The sequence below is a fragment of the Erpetoichthys calabaricus genome, chromosome 10, assembly GCF_900747795.2.
Source record: "Erpetoichthys calabaricus chromosome 10, fErpCal1.3, whole genome shotgun sequence".
NCBI lineage: Eukaryota > Metazoa > Chordata > Cladistia > Polypteriformes > Polypteridae > Erpetoichthys > Erpetoichthys calabaricus.
This window is the reverse complement of record NC_041403.2, coordinates 63,962,331-63,978,877: the sequence shown is the minus strand read 5'-3', so window position 1 is coordinate 63,978,877 and position 16,547 is coordinate 63,962,331. Positions and strand designations below refer to the sequence as shown.

Genomic DNA, 16,547 nt, shown 5'->3' with positions numbered 1-16,547 from the left:
ATAAATCAACCTATTTTCTGGAACTACTTTACTCAGTATAGGGATGCAGAAAGCAGGAGCCTCTCTTATATCTTATATTTCTTATATCTCTCCTATAGAACATGAGGGAGTGGTTGACACCAGCCCATGAGACAAACACATACCTGTACACTGTAACTGGGACACTTAATAACTATGTAACAAAATAGTTCATCTTTGAATTGTGGTAGCTGCAAACAGAACCCATGTTAACATAGGGAGAACATCCGTTCCCCGCAAAGAACGAATTAATGTCAGTGAGACATTATCTCTTGTGCCTGTAAAACACATGTTATAAAGTTATTTCTAATTACCAGAAATTTACCAAATTCATTTTACATCCTGAACAGACGTTAGAATACGGAAGGTGTCCAGTGCATTCTCCAAACAGCTAGCGTACTGCGCGTTAATAAGCCAATGACCAGAGACGGACAATAGGGGGCGCAAATGTTAAAATGCGGTATTGTAGCCGAAAGAAGAAGAAGAAGAAGAGAGAGGCAAACAGTCAGAGTGCCTTGCTAGGGCGGACAAAGTTCAAGCACCAGTAATGGCGGCACGCTTCGCTTTTCAGACCGTTCCCGAGAGGATTTTTAGACAGCTTGTAAGGTGTGAATTTTGGAGATTGGGGGTGACACGTTTGCCGACGTCTTATGAACTCGTGCAGAGGAAGCGAGCTTTTGACTTCCTCCACGTACGGTATACAGGTATAGTAGTGGCGGCGATGTATTTACGTACGTGTACATGCAGATGTGGCGGTGCACTTACGTACAAATACCATGCTGGTGTGGAAGCAAAGAACTACTGGGGTAAACAGTCAAAAACACAAAGAAAATCGATGCGTGACCCAATGAGGCACTCCGCTGGAGTTAGCAGAGGTGTATGATACATCTGACCTGCCTTGTGCGCTTCCACGGCTGCGCCTTCATTTTAGAACTGCCCTTTGGATCCAGGCTTTGTTTTTATAGATGATTGGGTATCATTTTAAGAGCTGGTGTTACGCAGCTGTTTCTCTAAATGTATTTTTCCGTTGTGTAAAGGGCGTTGTTATTATTGGGAAAATCGGGAGAAAGTCGCTTGTTATGAGGGCACCTTCCGTCCAGACTACTTGGTTTTATAGAAACTTTGCTAGCATCATCACTCGTTAATGTAGTGACTTCTATTTTCAGCCAGTCATTTTCTAACCCGCTAAGTCCTGAACAGGGTCACGGCATGGTGATGGAGCCTATCCCAGCTAGCATGGGGCACAAGGCAGGAACAAACACTGAACAGGGCACCTGACAACCACAGGGCAAACACACTACTAAACAATAAGAATATAAACCATCTTAACAACATAATAAAAATTAGCAGTAAAATTACTGGTCAACAGCAGACCTCTATCACTGAAACGTATGGCTAACAGGTTAGAATGAAAGCCAACTTGATTCTGTCAGACTAGCCATCCTCTTTACTTTGAATTCCAGCTGTTGCTATCAGGCTGCAGATTTAGGTTTCCAAAGGTAAAGAGCAACAGATTCAAGAACTCTTATTCCTAGAGCTATAATCTTTTTAATTTCTGTTACTTGTAGGGATGCTGCTAAATGATGAATTCTGTATTATCGTTTTGTGTACTGTTGAAAGTAATTTTTCTTCTCTGTACTAATCTTGAGTGTGTATTTATACAGTAACATTGGTTGTCAAATGTTGCGTCTTTGTTTATCTATTGGATCTCTTTAACAGTGTCTTTTGCTTTTGTCTTTGCCTGCTGCAAACAAATTTCCCCTGGGATAATAAAGTCTTCCTTGACCTTGACACTAGGGCCAGTTTAGTATCACTAATCCACTTAACCTGCATGTCTTGGACTGTGTGAGAAAACGGGAGGAAACCCATGCAGACATAGGAAGAACATGCAAACTCCATGGGACACGAACTGTGGTCTCCTTACTGAGAGGTAGATGTGCTACAACTGCACCACCATGCCACCCAACTTACATTGTTATTATATGAAGTTAAGTAAAATGACACCTTTTATTGGCTAACTAGAAAGATTACAATATGCAAGCTTTTGAGGCAACTCAGGCCCCTTCTTCAGGCAAGATTGGTATTATAATAAATTACTTTATTGTACATAGATCTTTGTTTTCACTCTGGAGCCTAATAGATGCCAGTCATCTATCAAATATTTATATTTGAAGTCCCCATTTTATTTATTTAGGTGCTTAAGATTTTACTCTTCAGTTGTTTGATTTTCAAGCACAGGTAATCCTTTTTTTACAGTTGGGGATGGAGCATATGCTATTGGTTCTATCCTGGAAACCCTAGACAGGGTGTCCGTCCAATTTAGGACCCCACTTACTTACTCACACACATGTCACACTGGTACTACTGCTACTCCTCACATGCATATTCAAATAAGGGTAATTTCTGAACAGCCAGTCAACTTAACCAGCACATCTTTAGGGATATGGGAGGAAATCACTTGCAGACATAGGGAGAACATAAAGACTCCACGTGTGATTGCATGTGGCTCTGCCACCTTTGTGACCCTGACTTGGATTAAATGTTTTTGGGAATGTTATGTTCGTAATGTAAGTGTGCAAATGACAGACAAGGGCAAAAATAAATAAGTAGCCAAAAGAAGAGTGGTAAATTTATTGTTACTCTGCCACCAGAATTCATGTTTTAGCGGCTCTTTCTGAAGATCCCAGGAAACAAACAAGAAATTTCAAGATTTAATTGGGCCCCTTGCCGATGGTAACATATTCAGCAAAGCTGTCGTAATGCTATAATGTCTGCATAGTTTTAGCTTATGTTGTGTAGTTGAAGCATTGGTTCTTTTGTATGGTTTTTAAAAACTTCTGTTGCTTGAATTATGTTGTAGTGTGTAGTACTTGATTTTCGTGTAGAACAGTGTCTGAGGTGTACTGGAAGGCAGGGGAAGTGCAAGCATGTATCACATTTAAGGCTGATGACAGTTTTCTATGTGACTTGGAAAGTTCCATCTGTTATAAGTAACAGCATGTGGGTGAACATCAAAGGGCCGGAAAAAATGGTTGTTGTGCAGAGAAAAAAAATAAATACATAAAAACAATTACTAGCATTGCAATTTTCACCATTTATTCTGTGGGTAATTATGCAAATATCTGAGACTTCTGTTTGATTTAAGCAGTGTATAGGCCTTCTTTTGAGTTCACGGTTGATTTGTAAAGACACTTGGAATCAAGCAGTTAGATACTGTGTATTCCTGATGCAGGATTAGTGTTGGTTTCACCTGTTTGTCAATATTGGAGAGCAGAATCTCAGGAGATGTCATCAGGAGGAAACCTGTTTGTGTATAATGCAGTACACATCAGCTATATTTTGTGAAGTAAAGCAAGTTCAGGAGTCATTTTATGAAGCAACAGACAGAAACAGCAGCTGCAGTTAAAAATAGATGGTGAACTTCTTATATTTACACTTATAGTATTTAGTTAAGGGATATTCTTATCCAAAGCAAATGAAAAAAGAAGTACAGTTTTTAACACAAGGTTAAAGGAAGGAGCACATAGAGCTGAAGTCACTTACTGATTGCGGCATAGAGAGTCACTAGGACAGATTGAATTTGTCACCTTGTTATTTATACTTATGTTAGCCACAACATCAGATCCAAAATACCAGCAGTTCACTCAATATACATATAGAGGGTCTAAAATTGAGTAGAGACACAGCCATTAATTTATGGCATTTCAACAATTATGAACTTGATTAAATGAGTTTGAAATGGGTGGATAGAAGAAATAGTATTTTTGAAACTAACTGCAAATTCAGTCATTGCAGGCTGTTTATCAGAATGCACATTGCACCAGATATTAGTATAGAGCTCTTGATATGGGTTACAAAGCACAACCTACTTAGCATGCACCCACACTCTCACACAAGGTTAATTCAGAATCACCAAGTAACCTAACGCGCATGTTGTTGGGACATCAAAGGAACACCCTCGCATTATTAACGGGAAGATAGCATATCACTAAATAATGTCCTTGGCTTCCTGTTGATCATTATTTTTGATGGTTCACATCACCTGTTAGAATTCTTCAATTTCTTTCTTCTATTAATACAGACGAAGTACAAGTGGACTTGAAGGTCTGGGGAGGTCCCAGTGTGTGAACAGTGTCTCAACAGAACATTCTAGGAAGTATCGTGCTGTAGTGTGCACAGAACTGAAGAAGCCACTGGAAGTCCAAACACTATCAAGAGCTGAACTTAAGCCAGAGGAGGTAAATCAGTATTTTAACATTTTAATTTACAAAAGCATTTTTCACTTTTTTTGTTTATTTTTTTTTACATTTGCTCTGTAAATGATATTGTGTTTACTAAGTGCTTTGTCATAAAAGAGGGAAAGCAGACTGTCTTGGCTCACCCCAATGCCATCCTCTGTGCTTGTGGTCACACCTTTACATTCCTATTTGTTCCAAGCTATATTGTTATCATGCTGTTTCCCAAAGTATATCTGCCATTAATGCTGGTGGACTTAAATATGCTCCTAAATTTACAGTACATTGAGTTTCAATATTTTTAACCTCCAGCCTTTGAATTTCAGCTGCCCTTTGACTAGCAGCCTCAGCTTGGTTTCCTTGCCTTGTGTTTTGATCACATGGTCCTTTGCCTTTCTGTACTTTTTTTTTCATTTTAACCATGGGGCCTTGTTCTCTAGCGGCTAGAATCTCACCTCTGAATAAGTCCATTTATAAAAAGACTGGCTGCCTTAGACTTCTTATTTTTGGTTAGGTCTCAGTGGTCAAAAATGATTCCCTGTCAAGTGTGGAAGTTTTATTTTATCTAATTTTGATAATGATTTTGGGCAAATTTTTCTATTGTGATTTTTACAGTGTTCAGCTTATGCCCTCATTGTATTTTTTAAATTCTAATTTAGGATTAAAAAAAAGCTTTTTTTAAATACGGATTCTATTAGAGAACCTTAGTATCTGCCCATATTTAATTATAAATGTTAATTACTTTTGAGAAGAATGCACTTTGTGTCGTATTCCTACTAAATGCACAAATGAAAACACAATTGGCCTTCAGATGTTGTGCTGATGCTCATTTCTATTTTCAAACTTTTTCCAAGTTAAAACAAGCTATTGTCAGGTTTTTTTTTTCTTTAGGAAGTTTTTGAGTGTTATATTTCATTCTGAGGTAACCAAACCAAGCAAGAATGAAATATAGGATGGAACAAGATTATTTAAGGCTTTGTAAACCATAAGCAGTATTTTAAAGTCAATTCTGAATGGCACAAGTAACCAGTGTAATGACATCAAAACTGGAGAAATGTGCTCGGATTTTCTTTTTCTAGTTAATCATAAAACGTATTGCTTGTCCATGTTCTAATAGGAGTAGTGGAGTAAAAAGTTGTTTTACAACCTGAGCATATAGACCCCAATTTCTGAGTGTGCTATCTTTATATTGACTCTTGCCTATTTCTACCTGCAATATTTTGCCATATACTGTAATTAAATTTCTACGAACAATCTACAATTGTAACTCACCTACAAAGTGCAAGAGTGACACAAAATTTGCATTTTAGCTGTCTAAGACCTGCTTCTTCCAGTTAATATATCCCAATTGTGGTGTTTTCTCACTGTGAAATTTACTGAAATTCATGTGTATTTGAAGCAGAAGTGACTACTACAATTGATTATTCTCAGGTGTACATGCTCTTCTAGTCTACAGTTAGTTAAAAAAGCTTCTGCTGCAAGAATAATTACTAGAAATGGAATGTAAGACTTCTTTTAAATTCTGAAAATAAATAAAACTACTGAAGTTTTAGGAACATGGTTTCTAAGTGTAGAATGACATTTTTGCCAGTGTAAGGGATGCTCATTGAGTCACTGCATTTAAATCCAGATCATGATTATACAGTTTTTTTCTTAAATGCTTAAAAATCACTAATTGCCATTGCTGGCAATTTTCCGTTCTGTTTATTCCCCCCACTATCCTGCTGTGATACTTAGTGCCACTGCAACTTTGACCAAACTATTATTCCTGGCAGACCTCTAGCTTCACTGTGGGACTGTAATTGTAGAAAATGCATATGCAAAAGCTAGAAAAAAACTTGATACTGGAGTTTATTTCTGATTGAATTTGATGTTCAAAGCATTGTTGTAATTGGTCGTGGAAATTATTGTGTGGTTATAATTAGAGTATTTTACCGTAGTAAGCATGTAACATATAAGTATTTATATAGACATAAGTTTTAGGAATGGAGAAAAACCCCATAACAGAATTTGATTCTTAGAATATTTAAAATGGGGACAAAAGTCTGAAGTTACTAGATGCAAGTATTATATAATGGTACAATTTTCATTAGTTGTCACCTTATATTTCATTATCTGCTTCCATTGGGGAGTATTAATACGAAACTGCCCAGTAAAGCTAGAATCAGATGAAGGTTTTAAAATCTGTATCATAGGGAAAATGACTGAAAAATCTGGACGTGAGTGTCAGTAGACTTTGAACCCGAGGAACCAAGTTACCTGAACTGTTCTATAACATTTCAGTAATTATTTACTGCTTTGATGCTGATCTTTTTCATCATAAAATCAATGATTACGATAGCAATTGATAAGAAGAATTCATAATTAATTTCAAAATTATGGTATTTGCCATAATTATCGGGATGATATCAAAAATTAATTTGAGGGTTCCTCTAGAGTGCCTCATTCTCTTGCACGATTTGGCTCAAAAACTAATTACAGTAATCCCTCGCTACTTCGCGGTTTACTTTTCGCGGATTCATGACTTCGCGGATTTTATATGTAAGCATATCTAAATATATAATGCGGATTTTTCACTGCTTCGCAGGTTTCTGCGGACAATTCGTCTTTTTACTTCTGGTATTTGCTTCCTCAGTTGGTTTGCCCAGTTGATTTCATACAAGAGATGCTATTGGCGGATGGCTGAGAAGCTACCCAATCAGAGCACGCAGTTAAGTTCCTGTGTGCTGCTGATTGGCTCAGCGACGGAGTGCTGCATTAACCAGGAAGTCTCATCTCACTCATTCAGCATTAACGTGCTCTTGCTACTGCATTCAGGGGATTATCACCTTCATTGTCATCATTTTTACTGCGCAGCATATTCATCACCATCATCACGTCATATATAGCTACGTGTACTTCGCTATACAGTAAGTGTAAACTTATCTACCGATTTCATATTGCTTAGCAGTTGTCCCTGTTATTAATAGAGTAAAGGGTGGGTTGTAAACAATACAGGGAGGGTTTAAAAACATCCAAATACACGTTAAATAATTAAATAAATATGGTGTCCCTACTTCGCGGAAATTCAGTTATTGTGGTCGGCCTTGGAACCTATCTCCCGCGATAAGTAAGGGATTACTGTAGCACATTATCATCTCATGACAGGCTTAAGCTTCAAGTTTGGCATTTTTCTGTCTAACATTTTTGCTCTAGACTATCCTCAAGAAACTGTGACACACAGACCCATCATTGAGATATCGATGTTTTCGGTATGGGGGGACCCTGAAACATCGAGATCTGTTGAAAACTGGAGATCGAAATTTTTGACGAATCTAAAGCTTTTGCTCCTCCACCATGGACGATAGGTTATGGTGGAGGAGGCCGCAAAGCAAAAAAGAGAAACATGCTTTCCAAATGTTTATTTTACTGTATATTTTAGAGAGTTTTGACAAACAGGAAAACCTAACTTGGCCTTTTAAAGGATATGTGACCATCATAGCTCATTATTGTATAATAATTTTTGTCTAGGTGAGGGTGTCCATTCATTGCTGTGGAGTGAATTTTGCTGATATCCTGGCATGTCAGGGTCTATATCAAGAACGACTTTCTTTACCTTTCACTCCAGGTGAGTAATTTTTAGATAGATAGAACTTTATTTTTAATAGACATTACACTTTAAATACAAATGACTTCATGTGTATGTATTTGGTTCCAAATCTGTAGATTTAATAAAGGTTACGAAAAGTTACCTTTAAAAATCTACTGTACACCTGACATGTCATATTTATTGTATGCTTAAAAAACTTTCCTATAGTAGTGTAAATCAAAATTATATGTTAATAGGCATGGAGTTTTCTGGCAGTGTGATCGAAACTGGACCTAGTGTTACAAATTTTCAGAAGGTAAGTTCAATATTGAGTTTATTTTTTATGAAGACAGTTAAATTAGTGACATGTATATGTTTTACACTAATGTTTTATTCTCTAGTGCATACATTACTTTGTTTTCACCTGCAGTAATATTTAACAATTTCTTTAAACCTCTCTCACTAAAACTATTTTGATTTTTAACAAGGACGTTGATTGTTGTCTGGGATTCTGCAGGATTTTGGAATACTAACATGGTTGGTATGTCAGGTGTTTAAAGATGTTCCTGTTGCACCATCCATTTCACTTCCAGTTTAACATCACGGGTGCTTAGTTCTCATATTCCTTTCCAGTAACTCTACATTGTCTAGTATTAAAAATTGCTCTGTATTGCATTGCATTTTTTAGAGAAATGACGAGATTCTTAATTATTCAGCTCTAGCAGTGCCTTTGATGATAACTTTGTCATTACAGGGTTTGTTCCCTTTTCCTTTCATACTAATTTATTGAAAAGGAAGTAGTAATTCTGCTGGACAGTCTAAACATAAAGCACTAATTCTAAATTTGTTAGGTCAAAAAGGACTTTATGTCCTTAGCAGTTAGGTATTGGACAACAAATATCGATTGATGACATTCCCTTAGTGGAAAAAATCATCTCATTTTCCAGTAACCAAGAACTGTCTCTTCATAAAATATTTATGTTAAATTGTGTTTGAAAATGGATGAATAAATACACACTAAAGTAAGCTGTATCAAAATTATTTTCTGTTGTAAGCAATTTACCTTCCTCTCTTCCTTTTTCAGTCTCTTATCTTTTTGATTATCAAATTAACCTTCTGACATTGACACCATTCCTCAACATGAAATAAATGCCAAGCTATTTTACATTGTGCACTGAAACTTATTTTCCCCCTGGGCCATCTCTGACCTCTTTAATTTTTAGTTCTTTTTCTGTGTAATATGCTTTCACATGTAAGAATGACTAAAATTGAAAAGCATCTGAAAAAAAATTAAATCCTAATGTTTACCACAGCTATCTAAAAAGATAATAGACATCTGTTTAAAACCACATATTCATGAGCCTCATTTGAAACCTTCTGGAATTCACCTTTAACTGAGAGACTGTATCTCTTTTTAAAGTATGTCATAAATGCCAGCACCAAGCGTACTGTAACTGTGCAGTACATTTAAAATTTTCCCTAGTCAAAACCTGGTAGTAATTATGTATTAGTTAAAAATGAAGGACTCTGTAGTACATTAACCCATTAACCATAGCCTTCTGAAAAAGCAAAAGGAAATCAGCATGTCCCTTCAGATTCTCACTAACAGGTGAACAGTGCAAAGCAGCTCACTTTAATGGGTGGTTAAGATGAACCAGTTTGCCACTGGAACCACACTCCTCTTAATGCAGAACATTTATGACAAACCTCAGTAACAAACTGGGCCACCCAATGAGTGATATCATAGTTCTGTTTACCACCAGGCTCTTAAACAGTGTCAACCTCCAAGGCTTATTAAACTGGCATTGCCTACATAGCCATCTGTGTGGCGTACGATAAAAACCAATTTGTGAGCATCCGACCCAGTTAGTGATTCAGTTTGAGTGTCACTTGCTCTGTTTGCTTCAAGTTGTGTTTTTTATATCTGATATTTATTTATGTATTTTATATGTTTTATTTGGAACTAGAACATATTTATTTATAATTATCATTGTTCTGTGTAGTATACTGTATGTGCCAGCTGTGTCATTCTTCTATTTTATATATTGTAGCTAGATATGTTTGCACCAGTGGGTTAATTAATAGATTTGAGAATTGTTGCTGGAATTTTACAAAATCATAAAATCAATATACAGTAGTCTTTCATGCACAATTGCCAACTCTTACTTTCAGTCTTTTACCTAGACTAAGAAGTGAAATGATTTTTTGAGGACAGTTTTTAAATGATTTTCCAAGATGCTCATGATAAAACTGAGCAGTAAATAGCTTGTTTCTGCACACAGAGCCTACATCGTTTGGAAAATCTGTAGAGCATTCTGCTACATACTGTATAGAATTATAGTTATGCTTTAATCATTATACAAGTTTATAATTACCATTATATATCAGTAGTTATTTTTTGTGATAAAGTTTTACTAGAAATCAAAAGAGCAAAATACACCATAAAGTTATTTTCAATAAACCTCTGTAGTTAATGAATATAGTTATATGAATGCCTTTGTTCATTCAACTTGTTTTTCTCATTTCATCATAATAAAATTGTTACTTTAAAAAATGTTATTGCTATGTTGAATATTGCAAGTAATTCTTCCCTCTGCAAATCTTTGTACAGTAATGAAATATCCTTGTATTTGTGAGTGAGAGAAAGTTTTTTTCGTATCTGTGTATCTAAAATCTTTATTTTGTATATGTCTTAGTCTTATATGTATAATTTTCATCCTCAGGGTGACCGTGTTATTGCAGTTACTGAGGGAAAAGGCATGGCAGAGGAGTGCATCATAAATCAAAAGGTGCATACTTTACTTTTAAAGTTTGAATCGATTGACTAACAGTATTCAGGATAAAATATTAGCATTTCTAAAAAAAATAAGTGTCAGTTTAGATTAAGCAGCAGATGATTAAAATATGTGTAGCACACTATAAATTCTTATTATTTATTCATTAAATAATTAAATGCTTGTTTTCACCTACAGTTGCTTTGGAAGTTGCCTAAAGAAGTGAGTTATGAAGAGGCCGCTGCTCTGCCGGTATCTTATGGTACTGGGCTTCTTGCATTACAACACCGAGCAGCAACCCAACCAGGGTAACATTATATAATTAAATCCATTTACGGGACTGTTATGATAATCAGTGTGCTATGTGAATTTACCATATTCATTTTATTAACAGTCGCAACCACACTCACAATGGACTAACTTAAACATTCTTAACTCACAGGTCTTGTTGACGATAACGATTTGTGTATGAGTGGATTTTTTTTTTTTTCACCAAAGAAAATGCAAAGGCTCTACATAGACATTACAATAGACTGTTGCAAAAGATGAGGATAGAGATTCCAAGATTCAATTAAGTTCATTGGAGCTGTGAGAAACCACATATACTATCCCTGTGTTTTACTTTTATGTATAAAATACAAGGAAATGTTTTGCTTCTTTCTGTTTCTCTGTATTACTCTTTAACTTTCATAATGAATATTATCAGGTTGTCTATCAAAACCTAATGAAAGGCCAGGGGTTGTTGATCTAAACTGGGTTTCATGTCCTGGGTATTCAATGCGTGGAGTTGGCATGTCCTCCCTGCGTCCACCTGAGCTTCCCCCATGTTCTCCGGTTTCCTTCCACAGTCCATAGACATGAAAGTAAGGTGAACTGGCATTGTGAAATTGCCCAAATGTATGTATGTGTTCATCCTGTGATCGGCTGATTCCCTGTCTAGGTGTTGTCCTTGCCCTGAACCTGGTGTTGACTGGGAAAGGCTCCACTTGCTGTGCAACCTTGCCCTGGATGAGGATGGTTGTTAATCCTTTCTCTTAATGTATTCATACATTGGCATGTGCTCCATAACCATGGCTCCACATTGGGCTGATCTTTGTGTGTATATGTGTGTCTCTAAAAATAATTCTTTCCCCCTTAATGATTTTCACATCAATGTACACATATTCTCTTGTCAACCAGTTATTTTAAACAGAGTGAGAATGTAATCACCAGGAAAAGCTGAAGCATTTATATTTGTGTTTATCTACCACTAAACATTTTTTTATTTAACCATTTTAATTTTTGCTGCCACACTATCATTTTATTTTTTTCTGTGTTGTATAATTATTCAGTTTGTAAAATCAATACTATAGTACCTCACATTCAGACAGGAATATCCTGTGACAATTTCTTCAAACAATATGGGTTGTAATTTTCTCTCTTTAATAAAATCATTAATACATTCTTTACAAACTGTGCTAAAGTACTCTTATGTTTTAGCTTAGTTCTGAATACATATTATTTGAGTACAGGCTATAGAAGGAGACAAGGACTGAAACATCTTTGTGATTTTATTTTGAATATCAACAATGTAATTTTATATATGGGAGCTAGTAGGTCTGCTCATCAGGATTTAATCACAGAAGGGATTATTTGTAGTAAGTTGGGAGCACTGTAAGCCTTAACTTTGTACATTTTTTTCACAATCCCCAAACTAAGAAGTATTGTAGTTGACATATCAGTAGACAATTATACTGTGGAGCTCACAGGTCTTGGATCTAATTTTTGCCTGTTGACTTTCTTATAATGAGTCTTATACTGACTATTCCCAAATGCAAATTTATATATTTTTTTTCTCTTATTCTTTGTGACTTCATGGAATTTTTATATCAGAAAGATTTGAGCGATGTAGCCACTTTTGGGAATGTTGTCTACAGTCCTAAACATTTTGCATTTGAATAATAAATCTCAGAGGTGGACACTACAAGCAGAAGAGTTTGAATGACATTGCAATGACTTTATACATTTCCAGGTGTCCGGTTTACAGGAATTTCTTGTGGTCCTGGATTGATATGTCTCTTGTATGTATTTTGAAAACTTAACTGTGATACTAAGGGCAACAATTACATTTACAGTGTGTAATGCTGACCTAATTCAGGCTGCATTAAAGTAGGTGATCTTTATTATCTCTTTAATTATGCCTAATTCACTAAGGGAACAACACCCTTTTTTAATGGGACAAATGAAGCAATCATCAGTGTTTTTTTTGCACAATAAGTTGTTTAATGTAACTGCATACTGCGAAAGATCTGACTAAATTAATAATGAGAATATCTAATAATTCTGGAAGTCAGACAGGATAAATACTGTTTCATTGTATTTTGTATATGTCAGTTTGTGTATGTTTGTATATGTATATACATATATAAACAGACAAACTACATACTTACCTTTAGCCATTGGCCATCAATCAGTAATCCAAATAACTTTATAGGAAGGCCCAGATTGACAGCAGTATTTGTTTTCTCTTTGTTTACTTTGTCTTTATCCTTGTGTGCTTCAGAGAAAAGTTGTACCTTTTTAATATAATTTTTGTCTTATTTTCATCATTCCATGTTTGGTGAGACACTATAAGAATGCCCTTTTATGTGGCACTGATTGTAATTTTTACTTAGTCTTTTTGAAATGTTAAATATTTCCTTGCAGTTGAGGAAAATATATTCTCAGTCCTTTTTATTGCTTTGAATAATGCTTCATAGTAATACTGTAGTGTAGCAAATTTATTGTGCATTCTTTAATAGGGTTCATATTTTGATGGAAGTGTTGATCTTGCTCTAACAACTACATCTTTCTCTTATTTTTTGGATGGTCTCCACCATTTTTTGACCATCTCTTCATTGATGCAGCCATATTGTGTATGTTGCATTCAGGATCTTAAGCAGTTTCACTCATGTGGAGAAATGAATGAACTTCTTAATACTACTTGTTTAGAATCAGTTTGTGTCTTTACGTGTTGTTTAGCACTGGAATGTAGATTTAACACCAAAATAACACAAAGCTTATGTCTTCTTTTAATTTAGGGAGGTAGTGTTGGTCACTGCAGCTGCAGGAGGTGCTGGTCTTGCTGCTGTTGATATTGCTGCAAATGTTCTTCAAGCAAAGGTAAAACTTTATTAATAATCATATGTTTAATGACAGTTGAGTATTCTAAAAGAGACAACATTTAAAAGAACCAAAATTCCCTAGTTGTTTTCATATCGTTGAAAATTGTCCTGCAAAACTTTGCAGGTAACTTATAATATTCTTATAGGATAAGAGGCCATATGAACGCTGTAAACAGAATGTAGTAATCACCATTCTTAAACTTCAAATTCAGGTCATTCCTAATGTTGACCTATATGACATTCTGTATGCAAAGTACTAACAATATGCCCTCTGAGAATGTTTTCATTACATTTTTTGTATTTTTATAAGTGTTGTTTGTGTTTAGTTTTCAATAGATTTTTGAAACATATTTAAGTGATGAACCAGAAAGATTCATGGGGGTCATGAGGTCACTGGAAAGAGGTGTGTGGCACTCCCGATATCCATGCAAAAGGACAAGGTCCAAGTCTTTAAGAATCCTGGTGCTTCCTGTCTTGCTATATGGTTGCGAGACATGGACACTATCCAGTGACCTGAGATGAAGACTGGACTCCTTTGGTACTGTGTCTCTTCAGAGAATCCTTGGGTACCACTGGTTTGATTTTGTGTCAAATGAGCGGTTACTCATGGAGTCCCAAATAAGGCACATTACATGCATTGTGAGGGAGCGTCAGTTATGGCACTATGGCCATGTGGTGCAATTCCACAAGGATGATCCGGCATGCAGTATCTTCATTGTTGAGGACACAAGTGGCTGGACCAGTCCACAGGGGATGCCTACGTAACACCTGGCTGCAGCAGATAGATGGTCATTTCCGGAGGGAGGGACCGCGTGTCTGCCTGGGGGGTTGCCAATCAGGATCCCGAGCTGTTTCGTCGTGTAGTGGGTGCGGAAACGTGCTGTACCAGTGCATGCTCCCCAACTTGACCTGACCTGATCTGATTCAATTGAAGCCACTTGACAGCTAAGACCACTTTAGCAATTATGTACAGTATATGACTACACATGTTACATCATGTTCCATTTAACACATGTAAGATCGCGGGTTGAGTGATTTTTTTTTTTTTTTTAAGAGAGGAAAAGTATTATTGAACATTTCAGCCCTGGTGTGTTTTAAAAGCAACACAAAAAACTCTCCAAAAGCGTCAAAATATTCACAGTTTCACACTTTTTCAGACTGTTATTATAGAAGCTGGCCCAGGCATTTTATTTCATGGAAACTGTTAACATTAATGAGAAAGACAAAAGTTAATTTTCAGTTTATCAACTGTATGCATTTCTGCTGTGGTTCTAAGGCTGTTTTCAGGATAATTAGCTTATTACGGCATTAGATCTCAAATTCATAACTTGCGATGAGAGGGCCATGTAGTATACATTTAAACTACATTTACCAGAGCTTATGTTTTAGCTGTAATGGGAGTAGTGGTAGGTGTTGTACCGTGTTAGCCATTATGGACGCAATGAGAAGTCAAATTGTAAACTGCCTGAAGAAGGGGCCTGAGTTGCCTCGAAAACTTGCATCTTGTAATCTTTTCAGTTAGCCAATACAAGGTGTAATTTTGCTTGACTTCTCATAGCAGTGAAGGAAATAATCATATAATGCACAGGTCTCACTTTCTGAAGATTTGCATTTTTAATGAACCCATTTATACCAGTAATTATTAATATTTTAATAATCTCTTGCTACAAAATGTATGTCCAAAAACACTTTAACTTTGACCTCAAAACCCACTTTGCTAATTGTCTGTACTCATTACCTGTGGGTGTCTTGCTATTATAAAGAAATCTATAGGAGTCCTTAGCAGTTACCAGATAAGTGTCACATTAAGAAGTACAGTAAACCTTTCAAATCCATCATTAATTTGGATAGTGGAATTTCACTCTTTGGTATTCTGTGGTATTATTTTTTTGCACACTGAAACATAGTCCTGACTCTTGAATACATTGTAGGATAACAGGAAACAATAATTTGGTTACTAAACACAGGAAGGTATATTGTTCATTTTTAGTACAGATATGTACAGTAACTAGCACAACCTTTCAGTAATAGCCAAATCTAAAACTCAAAGCCAAGTTTTATACTGGTTTAGAGATTTTTTCTGGTACAGTAATCCCTCGATATATCGCGCTTAGACTTTCGCGGCTTCACTCTATCGCGGATTTTATATGTAAGCATATTTAAATATATATCGCGGATTTTTTGCTGGTTTGCGGATTTCTGCGGACAATGGGTCTTTTAATTTCTGGTACATGCTTCCTCAGTTGGTTTGCCCAGTTGATTTCATACAAGGGACGCTATTGGCAGATGGCTGAGAAGCTACCCAACCAGAGCGCGTATTACCTATTAAATAAAACTCCTCAAATATATTGTGAGCACGGGGGCTCTTCGCACCCCTAGAGGATACCGACGCTCCTCAAAAAACGCTGAAAGATTACCTTCACATTGCTCTCTTCTTTGCTGGGCTTACATATGGCTGCTTTATCAAGCGATATGCTTCCTGCACGGTGCTTCGCATACTTAAAAGATCAAACAGCACATATTGATTTTTACTTTTCTCTCTCTCTCTTGCTCTGACATTCTCTGCTCCTGACGTAGGGGGTGTGAGCAGGGGGGCTGTTCGCACACCTAGACGATACGGACGCTCGTCTAAAAATGCTGAAAGATTACCTTCACGTTGCTCCCTTCTGTGCAGCTGCTTCGTGAAGCGACATGCTTCCCGCACGGTGCTTCTCATACTTAAAAGCTCGAAGGGCACGTATTGATTTTTAATTGTTTGTTTTTATCTGTCTCTCTCTCTCTCTCTCTCTGTCTGACATTCTCTGCTCCT

At 36.4% G+C, this 16,547-nt stretch overlaps 1 protein-coding gene across 1 annotated transcript in view; it reads left to right on the top strand.

Annotated features, from left to right (window-relative positions):
* Positions 1–473: 473 nt before the first annotated feature.
* Positions 474–16,547, top strand: part of LOC114659089 (quinone oxidoreductase-like protein 2) — a 27,676-nt gene continuing 11,602 nt past the window's right edge. Inside the window, exons 1-7 of the mRNA XM_028811327.2 lie at positions 474–624; positions 4,100–4,256; positions 7,764–7,860; positions 8,079–8,137; positions 10,545–10,610; positions 10,794–10,903; positions 13,655–13,736. Of these exons, the coding sequence (XP_028667160.1) occupies positions 566–624; positions 4,100–4,256; positions 7,764–7,860; positions 8,079–8,137; positions 10,545–10,610; positions 10,794–10,903; positions 13,655–13,736 (630 nt within the window). The 5' untranslated portion in view covers positions 474–565. The remainder of the gene's footprint in view (positions 625–4,099; positions 4,257–7,763; positions 7,861–8,078; positions 8,138–10,544; positions 10,611–10,793; positions 10,904–13,654; positions 13,737–16,547) is intronic.